The sequence below is a fragment of the Trifolium pratense genome, linkage group LG7 (assembly GCF_020283565.1).
Source record: "Trifolium pratense cultivar HEN17-A07 linkage group LG7, ARS_RC_1.1, whole genome shotgun sequence".
Taxonomy (NCBI): Eukaryota; Viridiplantae; Streptophyta; class Magnoliopsida; order Fabales; family Fabaceae; genus Trifolium; species Trifolium pratense.
This window is the reverse complement of record NC_060065.1, coordinates 13,120,064-13,133,870: the sequence shown is the minus strand read 5'-3', so window position 1 is coordinate 13,133,870 and position 13,807 is coordinate 13,120,064. Positions and strand designations below refer to the sequence as shown.

The 13,807-nt window shown below is 31.7% G+C and overlaps 1 protein-coding gene across 1 annotated transcript; it reads right to left on the bottom strand.

The window, feature by feature from the left end:
* Nucleotides 1–2,729: 2,729 nt before the first annotated feature.
* LOC123897089 (protein NRT1/ PTR FAMILY 2.13-like) lies at nucleotides 2,730–5,874 on the bottom strand. The gene is made up of 4 exons (XM_045947587.1): nucleotides 5,709–5,874; nucleotides 5,386–5,603; nucleotides 4,336–4,907; nucleotides 2,730–3,840 (listed from the first exon to the last, which is right to left on the bottom strand). Exons 1-4 carry the CDS (start codon nucleotides 5,833–5,835, stop codon nucleotides 3,003–3,005), a joined length of 1,755 nt encoding a protein of 584 aa, XP_045803543.1. The 5' UTR covers nucleotides 5,836–5,874; the 3' UTR covers nucleotides 2,730–3,002.
* Nucleotides 5,875–13,807: the final 7,933 nt, after the last annotated feature.

Genomic DNA, 13,807 nt, shown 5'->3' with positions numbered 1-13,807 from the left:
TTTTTAGAGCTTATGCAAACAACTTATGCAATATAAATTAGGTTTTATACTATTTTATAAGTTCAGACTAGTGAAAATTGTAATTTTATAAATTATTTTATCATAAACTACCTTGACAAACTTATAATAATATATAAAAATTGCATAAACAGTTTGCATAAACTCTAAAAAAAGTTGGGTCAAATAAGCCCATAATAGCTTTAAAACTAAAATTAAAGTTGTTTGGTAAATCTTACTTTATTTATAAAAAAAGTTAAAAGTTTTTTTTTTTAATTATAATGAGGTTAAAAGATATGTTTCACAATATATTATAATTTTTCTTAAAATATAGAAAACTTCTTTTTTCTTTTCTTACCGGAGCTTTTAAAAATGGTTATTTGGTCTAGCTTCTTAGTTCTAAGGAAAAAGAAGAGGAAAAAAATCTAAGCCAAACGGTAACTAAAATTGCAAAAACTGTGAAAAAATGGTTCGTTGGCTATACCACGAACGGAATTCACATTACAAACAGCAAAACTCGTTGGCAGAAGAAAAAAAGTCTCCCGTGCAATCAAACTGTATTGACAAGTGGTCAAATGTGATCGGTCACGTGTGTGGTTGTCATATAGCTTCAGCCAATCAAACTACTTGGTGAATTCTATAAACTCACACCATTTGTGCGAAAAAAAAATCATACTAATTTTCTCATTCTCCCTATTCTTTCATTCTAGCATTTTTTTTACATTTTTTCTTGTGCTATTTTGTTCATTAGTCGCATAGTTCGTCGTCGGTTATTCGTATCGCTCCTACCAGTGTGTTTAAGTCACCATGATTGGGAACGATGTGGTAATTAAACTGCGAAATTTTTGGGCTCTATTGGGAAAGATATGACTAAATGAGAGGCATCTGCCCGGATTTCTTTTTACCACAAGAGAGGCATTTTTATGTACTTTTTCTGTCTAATGTAAATTTGCTTTTGGTTGTAATGAAAATCAATAAAATTAGGGTCGTCTTCAAGATTTTGAGTGTTTTGTTGAAATTATAAATTTGGTGGTTTTTTTGGTGAATCACATTTATGTGGGATTTTTTGACACAATTAATGTATGAATTTTTTTTTTTTGTACAAAGAGAGAATGATTTTATTTTAATATATTAATATTTTTAAATGTTTAATGACACATTTGATCCCTTATGTTTATTTTAGGTTTCAAGTTGGTCTCTTATGTTTATTTTGTTTCAAATTGGTCTCTTATGCTTTAAAAGTTTCAAGTTGGTCCCTCAAGTTTCTAAAATTTGAATTAGTTAGTCCTATAAAGATGATCAAATAGGGACTAATAACTAATTCAAATTTTCAAAACTTGAAGGACAAACTTGAAACGTTTAAAATACAAGGGACCAACTTGAAACCTAAAATAAACATAAGGGGCCAACTTGAAACTTTTAAAACATAAGGGACTAACTTGAAACTTAAAATAAACATAAGGGACCAAATGTGCAATTAAGTTTTTTTTTTTTTTTAATTATTATATATGCATGTCATATGTGGTTCAATCTAATCTTACTTTTTTTTTATTAGAGTTTAAGCTTATACAAAAAAAATAAATATTAACATTAATATAAATATAGTAAAAAAAAAGTGCCCCTAAAAAGTTGGTGCTTGTGCTACCGCTCCTCGCGAACACCTTCCGGAATCCCTGAATAAAACTATTGTCTTACAAGTTGTCCCAGACATCTTACAAAATATACAGTTGTCCTAGACATCGTGTAAGACATCCGTCCTCTGAATAACATAATTTCATTTTGTTTCTCGTTTTTATTTTTTTTTCTTTCAATTTTTTATATAAGTTTGGTTTTTTCAAATTTGATTGAGATTAATTATTTGAACCAACTTGTCTCTTGATTAGGATAGTTTGAATAGAGATTGATAGAGTATATGATGCTTACTTATAGGTTTGATCAAATTCGAATTTCGATTGATTGTGTTTTAAGACGCTTGTTCTTTCATACTTAATCAAACTATGCGATGTTTAATCAATGAGAATTTGGGTAGAAATAATCGATGCTTGTTCGGTTAATTTGTTATCAAACAAGAATATAAACGTAGAAGAATTTTATTTAGAACCATTGGATTGGTTGTTTTTCTTTAATCGGATATATCGTTTCCAACTAAAATCTTCCGTTTAATTGTGTTATTCATCGTTCTTATTTTTGTTAATTATCAAATCAAAGGTCATTGTTAATACGTTTTATAATAATAATTTTTGACCGTATACGACAGTGAATAGGGATGTCATGGTGATGGTGAAGGGAGTATATGGCGACGATGATGAGCGTGTTGCCTACTGAATTGGTGATAGAGAGAGAACTTCTGTGAGAGAAAGGAGGTTCACACTAAAACCACCATGGGATGAAGGAAGGTGAGGTGCTGTCAAAGAGATAGAATGTTCAGTTGAGGATGAGGCAAGAAGCTTAGTTGACGGCGGCGAGGAGAAGCCTATGCTTTTCATTTCTTTCTTAATTTCCCAATGAAAATAAATAAAATCATGATACAAAGATATTTAAAACACTCAGATAACCTTATATAATATGTATGATAATAAACTTATTAGTCAAATACTACAATTAACTTATCAGCCATCGGTAATAAACTATCAGCTATAAGCTATATGTCATCAACCATCAACTATAAACTACTCGTCATTAGCTATAGGCTAATTTTACCAAACAAAACCTAAATTTAATACATGTATGATTGTATGAAGAATTACAATATTCTTATGTATAAGCCTTGAAAGAAGTAACCAAAGTAACCTTATATAAGACGAGCAATTTTAATATATACTAAAACACAAATAACTATATACAATATTTTAGCTATGATTGGTAGAAAACAGACATTGAACTTCAAACACTCTGGAAATTATTCATGTCACTTCTATTACAAGGAATGTTTATTTTTGTTTAACAAAACAAGGAAGGTTTATGTAAAATATATTTGTGACCAATCTACAAACCATAGTTTTTCACTATTTTTTATCCTTTAATGAAGTGATCTTGTAACAATATTTACGAGCACAAAATATGAAATAACACAAATTTAGCACTGCCAATCCAGCAATGATGAAATAGAAATACTCCAATCTTCCCTTATTAATATCACTATCAAGCCAATCTGATCCACCTTGTTTCCCTGTATAAGAATGCACAATGTTCACAATGAATGTGCTAAGGTTACTACCAACGGAAATATTGAGACATAGCAAAGAATTGCTTATACTTCTCATACTATTAGGTGATTCTTTGTTGAAAAATTCAGTGTATCCAACTGTTCCAAAAATATGACAAAATGCTATAAGCAAAAACTGAGGAGCTAGCCACATTACCGACATAGGCGCAACGCCGTTAGAATCTCCCATTGAAATTGTTAATTTCCTTCTTCTTATTTCAACCAACCCTGCAACTACTACTGATAGAATTGCAGAACCATGTCCAAGTCCTATCCTTTGAAGGGTTGTTAGTCCTTGCTCTTGTTTTGTGATTTTCTCAAGTAAAGGTGAAATTACACTATCATAGAATGGTAGAAATATACCTATTGCTATTAATGTTATTACTGATACTGAGCCAGCATGTATTTCAAAATTTCCTATGTTTCTGTCCATTTTTAAGGCTTGTGATATTGAAAATATTGATAGTTGTCCTGGTGGAATGAAGACTATGATGCTCGTTACCCATATTGGTATTATTTTTAGCATGCACTTCAATTCTTCAATTTGTTGGATGCTACAAAGTCTCCATGGATCTTTGCTTGATCCATCATTGGTTAATTCATTCTCCTCAACCACAATAGCAGCTTTGTTTAAACAACTATAATAAATAATAAAAATAAAAATAAATATCAACCATTAAAATCATTAATTATAAGGTTAAGGAAGCATATATATCCTTTGAAATTTCTACTAATATTTTAAATGTCATAATTAGATAAATGAAAGTATTTTATTAAGATCTATATTATAATAATTTTTTATTGAAAACTTGCTATATATATTCTTTGCGCAACTGCGGTGGTTGACCTCTCGAACCTTTTGTGACCCAAATGGAAGACAAACTCTCCGTAAGAGATTTATTATGGTCTAATTTTTTAAAGATATCAATTATCCCTTTTGACTTTTAGATTTATCTTTTAAAAATAATTGAAAGAAAAAACAAATTGGTTGAATCATCCGCGGTTGAACTCAGTTTAACCCAGTTCAATCGAGTTTTAATAAGCTTAGATTTGACCGCATTTGAATCAATTGATAAATTGGCCAAGTCCGATTTTTTCTTAAAAAATGACTATGATGCCATATAAGTGCTTACCTAAATTCTTTTGTAAGAGGCAATTTTCCGTCCAAATCATTCTGGAATGTAGGATCATAGAAAGCTCCTTCTGAATCCTCAAAAGCAGGAAGATGAAGGTGTTTCTTGTGTCTAGCTGCTACCAACACTTGAGCAATGTTATAGAATATACTTCCTTCAGGCTGAACATAAGAATAAACTCTTATACCAGCAAAGAAAATGATAATCGAAACAACCATAAACATAGTGAACAATCCATAACCAAGAGTCCAACTAACAGAATCTTCAATATAAACCAAAAGTGTTTGGTTTATCAACATAACTAGTGTTTGTGTGGTGTAGTACAAATTATAAAACCTGCTACTTCCATGTCTTCCTTCAGAAGTTGTCAAATCAAATTGATCAACTGCAAAGGGAATGCTGCAAGGTCTAATTCCACCAGTGCCAATTGATAACCAGAATAGACCAAAAATTAAGACCCATAGTTGGAAATCTGTGTGGTCATTACAAATACCAGATTGTTGCTGTTGAATTGAGCATGGTGTTGGATGAAGTTGTGGCACCCATGCTGTTAGCATTAGTATCACCAATCCCTATAAGTAATATTATAAACAAAAGTTGAATTATATAATATAATAATCTAATGGTTTAATAACAAATTAAAGATGTGTTGAAATTTCAGCAATTTTCCATGTTATTACAGTGTCATGGTTTAACTCTACAAACATTTTAAGTGAAAAAAAAAATTTAGATTCATCTGATTTACCTGCTCGATAATATACACGAGTTAACTTTAGTTAATGAAACCTAGAAGTATTAAGCATACTATAAACAGTGCCCCGAGACAATAATATTTTTTTTTGTTCAATCTCTCGGCCAGAGCAATGATTAAGCATATTAAAAAGGAAATTCTATTTTGGAACTTGTGGATTTAATATCTTAAAAGTGTAAAAGGTTGTCTTACAAATATTAATTTTATCTTTTATTTTCTATTTTGTTATGCTTAACAAATGTCTCAGAGGCATTATTAGCATGACCCTATAAACTCAAATTAATGAAATGAAAACATACTATAAGACTAGCAAAGGAAGCAATGGCAATTGTAAGAAATTTTCCCAAGTAGGAATCAGCAACAAAGGCACCAATGAGAGGAACAACATTGGAGATAGCCATCCAAGTATTCATAATATTTGCAGCAAGAACATGATCCATGTTATAAACTTTCATCAAATACACAATAAAGTTTGTTTGGATTCCAAAATTTGCCAACCTCTCAGCTGTATTATTTCCTGCACAAAATTCTTCATGTCAATCAATCATTTCCCCTGAGCACAAATGCACAATAAAAAAATTGAAAAAGTTTCAAATTATATTGCATATTATAAGAAACACACCTAAAATATAAGGCATAGCCTTCCATCCAGGCTTTCTTTGGTTAGTCGTTGGATTTGACTCAACAAGAAGGGTTTCTTCAGCTAGCAATTTTTTCTTCAGCGATGGAATTGAGCACTCTCTATTCATTGTTTTTCTTGTTTTAGACTCAATGATGTTTTTGCTAGCTTTTGTTATAAGCAAAATATATATAGCCAAATTTTTTTTTTTTTTTTTTTTTTTGGCTTTCACATATATAGCCAAATTTAATAAAAGGAAGAAAAACAAAATAGTCAAAAGATAAGATTTGATGTGCAATGTTTCTTTTGGTCATTGGATTCATTGAATAGCGCACATGTGAAAATTGATTTGGGTCAAACAATTATGAGTAATATTGATGTCTTTTCTATTAAAAAAAAAACAAGTTAATATGCATAAGGTCAATCTTATGTATGGTGCATAAGTTAATCACAACCATCCGATCATAGACATTTTGATGAAACATGTTATAATCTCAAAATCCCAAACTAAGTAAATAAGTTTCGAATTAAAAGTCAAACTAAGTAAGTTTCGAATTGATTCATGTTCCAAATCATGTCCTCAAGCTTTTCCAACCGTTTATTTTGCTTATTTCGCTCAAATAAGTGTTTTCAATTTTTTTAGGTTTTAAAGATTGAATCGTTTTTTAAAATCTATACCTCCACTGTGAAATCTAAGCATGGATTCATGATCAACGTTAAATTTCGAGTAAAATGGTATACCCACTCGTAATTTTCGGTTGAGATTTAGTGTTGTTGTTGTTATAGTCATGAAGGTATTTTGAAGCTTTCATGGCTTCCCTTCATGTTCTTCATGAGGAAGAAGAAGGTGGAGGTTGAAGACGATGACGTGGCGACGCGTCATTGGCTCCCTCCAATTTTAAGTCATGACCGTTAGATTATTATAAAACGATCTAAAGGCTCAGATCTATTTTGATTTGTTAAATCCTAGCCATCGGATGGATCAGAAGGCCGACATCTGAGATCTGTATCACGCGCCATGGACTAGTGCCGCACGGAACCGTTTCTTTCTTTCTACTTTTTTTTTTGAAAATGGACTGGGCTTGGGCCTGGACTTCTGTATTTGTTTTCTGCACACGCCTGACTTACGTTCTGCACCCCCTCTACTTGCTTAATTTTTATGTTTTTATTTTTAGCTTAATAAAATAAGTGCTTACTTGAACAAGTGTTTTTATAAGCACTTGAGTCCAGGGGAACATGGCAGGAAGCATCTCTTGTTGCTGAAATTTAAGGATTCAAAAAATCTATTTTACCTTCATAGTCAATATTAATGAGTTAACATATTGAAACCATTTAACAAGACTAATGGTTTCGGTGTATAACTTATTAAAACCATTTAACAAGACTAATAGTTTCAGTGTATAACATTAGTCAATATTAATGAGTTAACAAAACTGAAACCGTTTAACAATATTAATGAGTTAACAAAACAGAAACAATTTAAAAGATTAATGGTTTCAGTGTATAACTTATTGAAACCATTTAACAAGATTAATGGTTTCAGTGTATAACATTAGTCAATATTAATGGGTTAACAAAACTGAAACCATTTAACAAGACTAATGGTTTCAGTGTATAACTTATTGAAACCATTTAACAAGACTAATGGTTTCAGTGTATAACATTAGTCAATATTAATGGGTTAACAAAACTGAAACCGTTTAACAATATTAATGGGTTAACAAAACGGAAACCATTTTAAAGACTAATGGTTTCAGTTAATAACATATTGAAACGATTTAACAAGACTATTTTTTTTTCGCCAATTTCGTGAAAAATTGAAAGTCATTCAAACACCATAAACCTTTAATTTCTTTCATCCAAAAGCTTCCAAACACTTCCAGAAAATCGAAATATACCAAGAAACACGAAGACAAACCAATAGAAAAGCATACCCAAAGTTCAAAAATAGTTAAGAGAAAACTTATTTGGTTAGCTCGATTTAAAGGCAAACTAAGTAAGTTTCGAATTGATTCATGTTCCAAATCATGTCCTGAAGCTTTTCCAACCGTTTATTTTGCTTATTTTGGTTATATACTGAAACCATTAGTCTTGTTAATTGGTTTCAAGATGTTATACACTGAAACCATTTGTCTAGTTAAATGATTTCATACTGTTATACACTGAACCCATTAGTCTAGTTAAAAGGTTTCATAGCGTTATACACTGAAACCATTATTCTAGTTAAATGGTTTCATAGCGTTATACACTGAAACCATTAGTCTTGTTATTTGGTTTCAAGATATTATACACTGAAACCATTAGTCTAGTTAAATGGTTTCATAGCGTTATACACTGAAATCATTATTTTAGTTAAATGGTTTCATATGGGCATTAGTGCCAAGATGTTATACACTGAAACCATTGTTATTAAGTAAAACATCACATAACCATTTTACAAAACCATGCTACATAAAGCAAAAATCATATAAAGCAATTAGGGTTAGTTTAGTTGAGAACAATTTGGATAGTATGCATGAGATATTGGATTCGATCATTTTTTTATTGTAAAGAAAAAAATCCATATATATATGTAATCAATGTATGAGATTTTATTTATATTGTGAATATGATTGATAAAACTTAAAATTAAATTGTATGTTTGACAAGTATGCTTTATATATACATGAACCATTGGTTATTATTTTGGGTTTCGAGGGGGTGTATGACAAAAATTAATTAAAAATGGATTCTTATAATATATACTTCAAAGGAACAAAAGTTATTATTTAATTGGAAACGGGGGGCGCGCTAGAAATTTGGGGGGGTGCGCTAAAAGTTTGGAGGAGGGAAAAAAATTGGGGGCGCGCTAGAAATCTGGGAGAGGAAAAAAAAATTGGGGGCTCACAAGAAATCTAGGGAGAAAAAGAAAAAAAAAACTGAGGGGTGCGCTAAGCAAATGGGGGGCGCGCAAGTAATGTGGTAGTATATGGGGGGCGCGCGAGTAATGAATTGCCTAATTTTGGGCTTGGACTGACTTTTGGTGTAGGAAGCAAATATGATGGGTGTAGGAAGCAAGTTTTTTCATGGTGCATAAGTTTTGGCTTATGCACCATAACCACACCATTTCTTTTGGTCATTGGATTCATAAATCCCTCTTATTCTTATTATATAAAAAATACTTTTAGTGTGATATATTTAGTATTTTTTTAAGATTGATTGAAGAGGAAGATAAAATTAAGGTAATTCGAAAAATGTATTTTCACAAACCTTGTAATCTAGGAAGCTCCGACACCTTTATGTTTAGACGTGTCGCGGTGTCCGACACGTGTCGGTGTTCGACACTTGTATGACACTCGTCCGACACGTGTTGGATAGCTCATATCGATGTTGGAAAAAAATTCAATTTTTCTTTTAGTTTGACACTCCTTTGATCGGTGTTCGACACCTGTATGCTGTAAGACACTCATATGACACGTGTCGGTCAAGTGTCCCAAAAATAATTATTTTTTCTTTGCTTATACTATGCTTATGTACATATCAGACATATCTACAAGAGTTAAAGATGTGTAGAAACAACAATATTGATCAATGAGGGATTGAAGACATTACATTTAGATTACGATATTTTTAGTGTTTTCGATCGTACATAGATAAATAAAGGTAAAATACTATCATATCTTGTTTTAAAACTTTTTTTAAAAAATAACTTGCTCAAATTAAATTTACATGTATATATTTTGATTCTCAATTATATGGTTTCATAAATATGTAGCGGTGTCGGTATCCTATATTTTTTACATTAGCAGTGTCGCGGTGGCCGTGTCGTGTCGCGGTGTCCGTGTTGGAGTCCGTGCTTCATAGCTTGTAATAGACGCAAAAAACCAAGAAACTCAGGTGTAGCTTCTTTTAATTTTAGAAAAATAATTTTCTTTCATTTTCTCTTGTGTTCTTAGTTTAGCATTGTTTAGTTTATGTTTGTTGCTCATCATGTGTAGGTGTGAGTAGTTTATGCTTTTAATTTGTTGACTGCGATTACTGATTAACAAGTTATATCATATGTTATAGTGTATTTGTTGTTTAAATTAAGACAGGAAGATGAAGCACCGAATTGAATGGAGAAGTAAATGTATGTTTTGATCCTCTTTGTTATTACGCTTATTGTGCGTCTAGTAGTATGTGAGGATCTCCATCTTGTTTTAATCCTGGAAGATCCACATCCACATCCATCCAGCTTTGCCCGTTGATGACATGAATAAGAGTTGCCATCAGCGCATCTGTTTCATCTCCGGCAGTGATATGTGATACATCCAGAGGTGTATCCTGATCACACCTCTAAAATATGCATAATTTTAACAGTTATTTTACTTAATAAATTTTAGGCTAAATTGCACTTTTGGCCCCCTAAGTTTCAGAAAGTTGCAATTTTGGCCCCCCATATTTCAAAATAGCAGTTTTGACCCATATCTTTATCCCTTTTGCAAAAGGTCAATTTTGACCAAGTCAACGCTGATGCGGCAAGTCACTTAAGTGACTCAGCTTTCCATTTAATAATTAAAATAAAAAATATACAAAATGAAAAATAAAAGGAGAGGAAGACGTCACGTGAGTGAGCCATAAACACAAACACCAATGGCGCAATAACAACAACATGCATCATCCTCATCCCTTTGTCTCGACACCGTAGACGAGTTTTACTTCTCTGTGTAGCATCTTCATCAAGGGTTGTTAATGTTCTCACTGTCCACACCGAAGAACTCGATCATCATTTGTGAGAACTGATGAAATGTTCAGGAATCAATTATGTGACCATTCATTTTGTTCTGAGTGTGTCTGTTGTCAAAAAAGTGGCAACAAAAATTCCATAACCGTAAAGGTATATCATTCATATGATTATAGTGCTTGTTTGTAATTGAATTTAAAAAAACATTTTGTCAACAAAAATATTCAATGGAAACATTAATTTATGTAGTTCTACTAAGCGAACTACAATTTGAACAACATATTTCTAATTGAAAAATTTATTCATGAAATGAAAACAGGGTCATTCTTCCAACAAAGTACTCAAAGGAATGGCAAAACTTAAAATAATAAATTGAGAGATGTTCTTTTCCTAATCTAGGGGTGGAAGATATTATGGAATCTGAGTGTCCTATTTGTCATAGATTGTTTTGTGCAAGGTGTCATGTGTCATGTACTCATGTTCCTTGGCATCCTGGGATTGGTTGTAAGGATTATCAGAAATTGGACGTGGATGAAAGAGGGAGGGGGAAGATCTTCTTGTTAGTGAACTTGCTAATCAGAAGAAATGGAGAAGGTATCCCATATGCAGGTTCTATGTTGAAAAAAGGGATGGTTTGTGATTTGGGATGAGGATGACCTGATGAAGTTGATTAGGTTGAAGGAGATGATCTCACGTGACATCTTTCTCTACTTTTATTTTTTATTTTGTATATTTTTTATTTTAATTATTAGATAAAAAAAAACTGATGTGGCAGTTGAGTCACTCAAGTGACTTGCCACATCAGCATTGACTTGGTCAAAATTGACCTTTTGCAAAAGGGGATAAAGATAGGGGCCAAAACTGCTATTTTGAAACAAATGGGGCCAAAATCGCAACTTTCTGAAACTTAGAGGGTTAAAAATGCAATTTAGCCTAAATTTTACTTATAGGTCAAGTTATTGAAACTAGCTATTTTACTACATTTTTTTATACCTCTAAAATATGTATGGTTTTGGTAGTAGTTTCACTTAGGATATGTTTGGTAAAAATAAGTTATAAGTTAGCTGATAGCTAATAAGCTAGCTTACGGCTGAAAAGCTAGCTTATAGCTGGAAAGCTGAAAAGCTAGCTAATTGAAATAAAGTGTTTGGTAAAATTAGCTTTTAAAGTGGTTAATAAATATAAAATGACATAATTGATAGTTAGTAGTTTCTTTTTTAGAGTGAGTAGTTATTAAATTAAAGGGTGAAAATGAAATAAAGTGTAAAAAGCTATAAGCTATAAGCTCAAACGCTACTTAAAATAGCATCTGAAAAAAACTATAAGCTAGTAAAAAAAACTTGTTACCAAACAACTCTAATTTTTTGAAACAAGCTTATAAGCTCATATAATAAACTATAAGCTAGCTTGTTTATGTTACCGATCACACCCTTAATGCAAGACACGCTAGTATGATGCATCAACCAATTTTTGGTCTTTCCTTTTCCCTCTTTATGACCATTTACCCTTTTGTAACTCTTGTAAGCTAGTGAAGGGCCACAAAATTTTCATCACTTAGTGGCTATACAAAGAGTCATGCTCTCATGGAAAAGACATTCATCATCTCTTGCAAACATTCCATATTATACTAAATAAAGTTTTCTCATTTTATTTTTATTTTCATTGTTCTTAGTTATTTGTTCTTCGTTTTAGTTTATGCTTGTGGTTATCGACCATGATCAAGATGAGTAGTCCACTTTTTTTTTTTGAGGTTAAACATACTTCATTAAGAATAAGCTGTAACACAGCTATTAATGATACAAGGTTCAGCAGACATAGCTGCAGCAACAGAAAAACCAGAAGAAAGAGGAACAACTCCTACCCAAGTTCTATTACCCATAATCCTAGCCAGAGATGCCAAATTGTGAGCATCAGAATTTTGTGTTCTACTAACAAACAAAACACATACATTTGTCAACCTATTCATTAGCTTCCTACAATCCTCAGCAATTAAATTAATAGCAGCAAAGCTAGAATTTCTATTAATACAATTTACCACATTAGCAGCATCAGAATAAATAGAAACAGAGTTGATTCCTTGATCAACGACGAGTTGGAGAGCCCAACGAACCCCTAGTGCTTCAGCCATAAGCGGATCAACATAAAAGTCTTATCTTTTGCATGCACTTAGGACTGTTTCGCCATCCGAGTTACGCAAAACCAGTCCCCAACCGGTAGGTCCAGAATTGCTGCAACCAGCATCAACAAACATAGAGAAAATGGGGTTAGTCATGCCAGGCTGGATAGGGACATGTGCCACTGGAGCTCTTCTACACCTTGGGGGATTTGCTTCATTAAAATCATGGACAAAACTCATAGCATCAATGGTCAGGCGTCCCGGGTCCAATTGTACACCATTGAACACAGCAGCATTTCTTCCTGCCCAAAATTTCCATAGCAACACACAAAATAATTGAACACCCATGAGGTCTTGACACAATAACCATTCCAAAATCCAATCATGAAGATCAATATTCATAGGGATATGGGACCCAAGATGGGATGCAAAAAGAGTAAGATGAGTAGTCCACTTTACTTTAGAGTTGTAAGGAGTTTTTTCGGTGGAGGTTATGTCCTTACTTTATTCTATGGTGTGTCTTGTATGTTTAATCTAATTTTATGTTTTTGATTTTTTTATCAACTAGTTAAAAGACTCGTGCATTCGCACGGGTCTATTGACTTTTATTCGATATTAAGTTTATTATTATATTAAGGTAAAAATTTATTTAGAATAAAATATTTAAAAATTTATTATATAATATTGTTAAAATCTAAGTGAAACTTGTGTTGTGTTATTTCTTGTAAAATTTATTAAATGAATAAATTATCAATGATAAATAATGCTCTCGTGTATATTTTTTAATAAAAAATTTAAAATTTGATTAGGATAATTTAGTAAATTTGATAGTAATTAATTTTATTATATATTTTTTATAATAACTTTAGTATTATATTGCTCAAAAAAATTTATTATTATATTTTTTAATAATAACTTTATTATATCATTATTAAAAATTAGTACTAGTAACTAATGTTTTAAAAACCGGACCGGACATCGAACCGGTGAGAGTACTGGTTCACTGGTTCATTGGTCGAACCACTGAGTCACTGGTCCAACCGCATGATAAACCGGATAAAACCGGATTAAACCGATGGAATGAACCGGTCTCTATAATAAAACTTTATAGTTATTAAACCGGATAACTTGGTCTTTAAAGAAAATCATAACACCTAAAAAATTTGAAATCAAAATCAATTTAGTTGACTAAAATCAAAGTAAAATTTTCTCTTCTATATTTTGTTATTTGTTTAGCAGTTAAAGAATTGAATTTTTAAAGTAATAGAATAAAGTTTTGAAAAA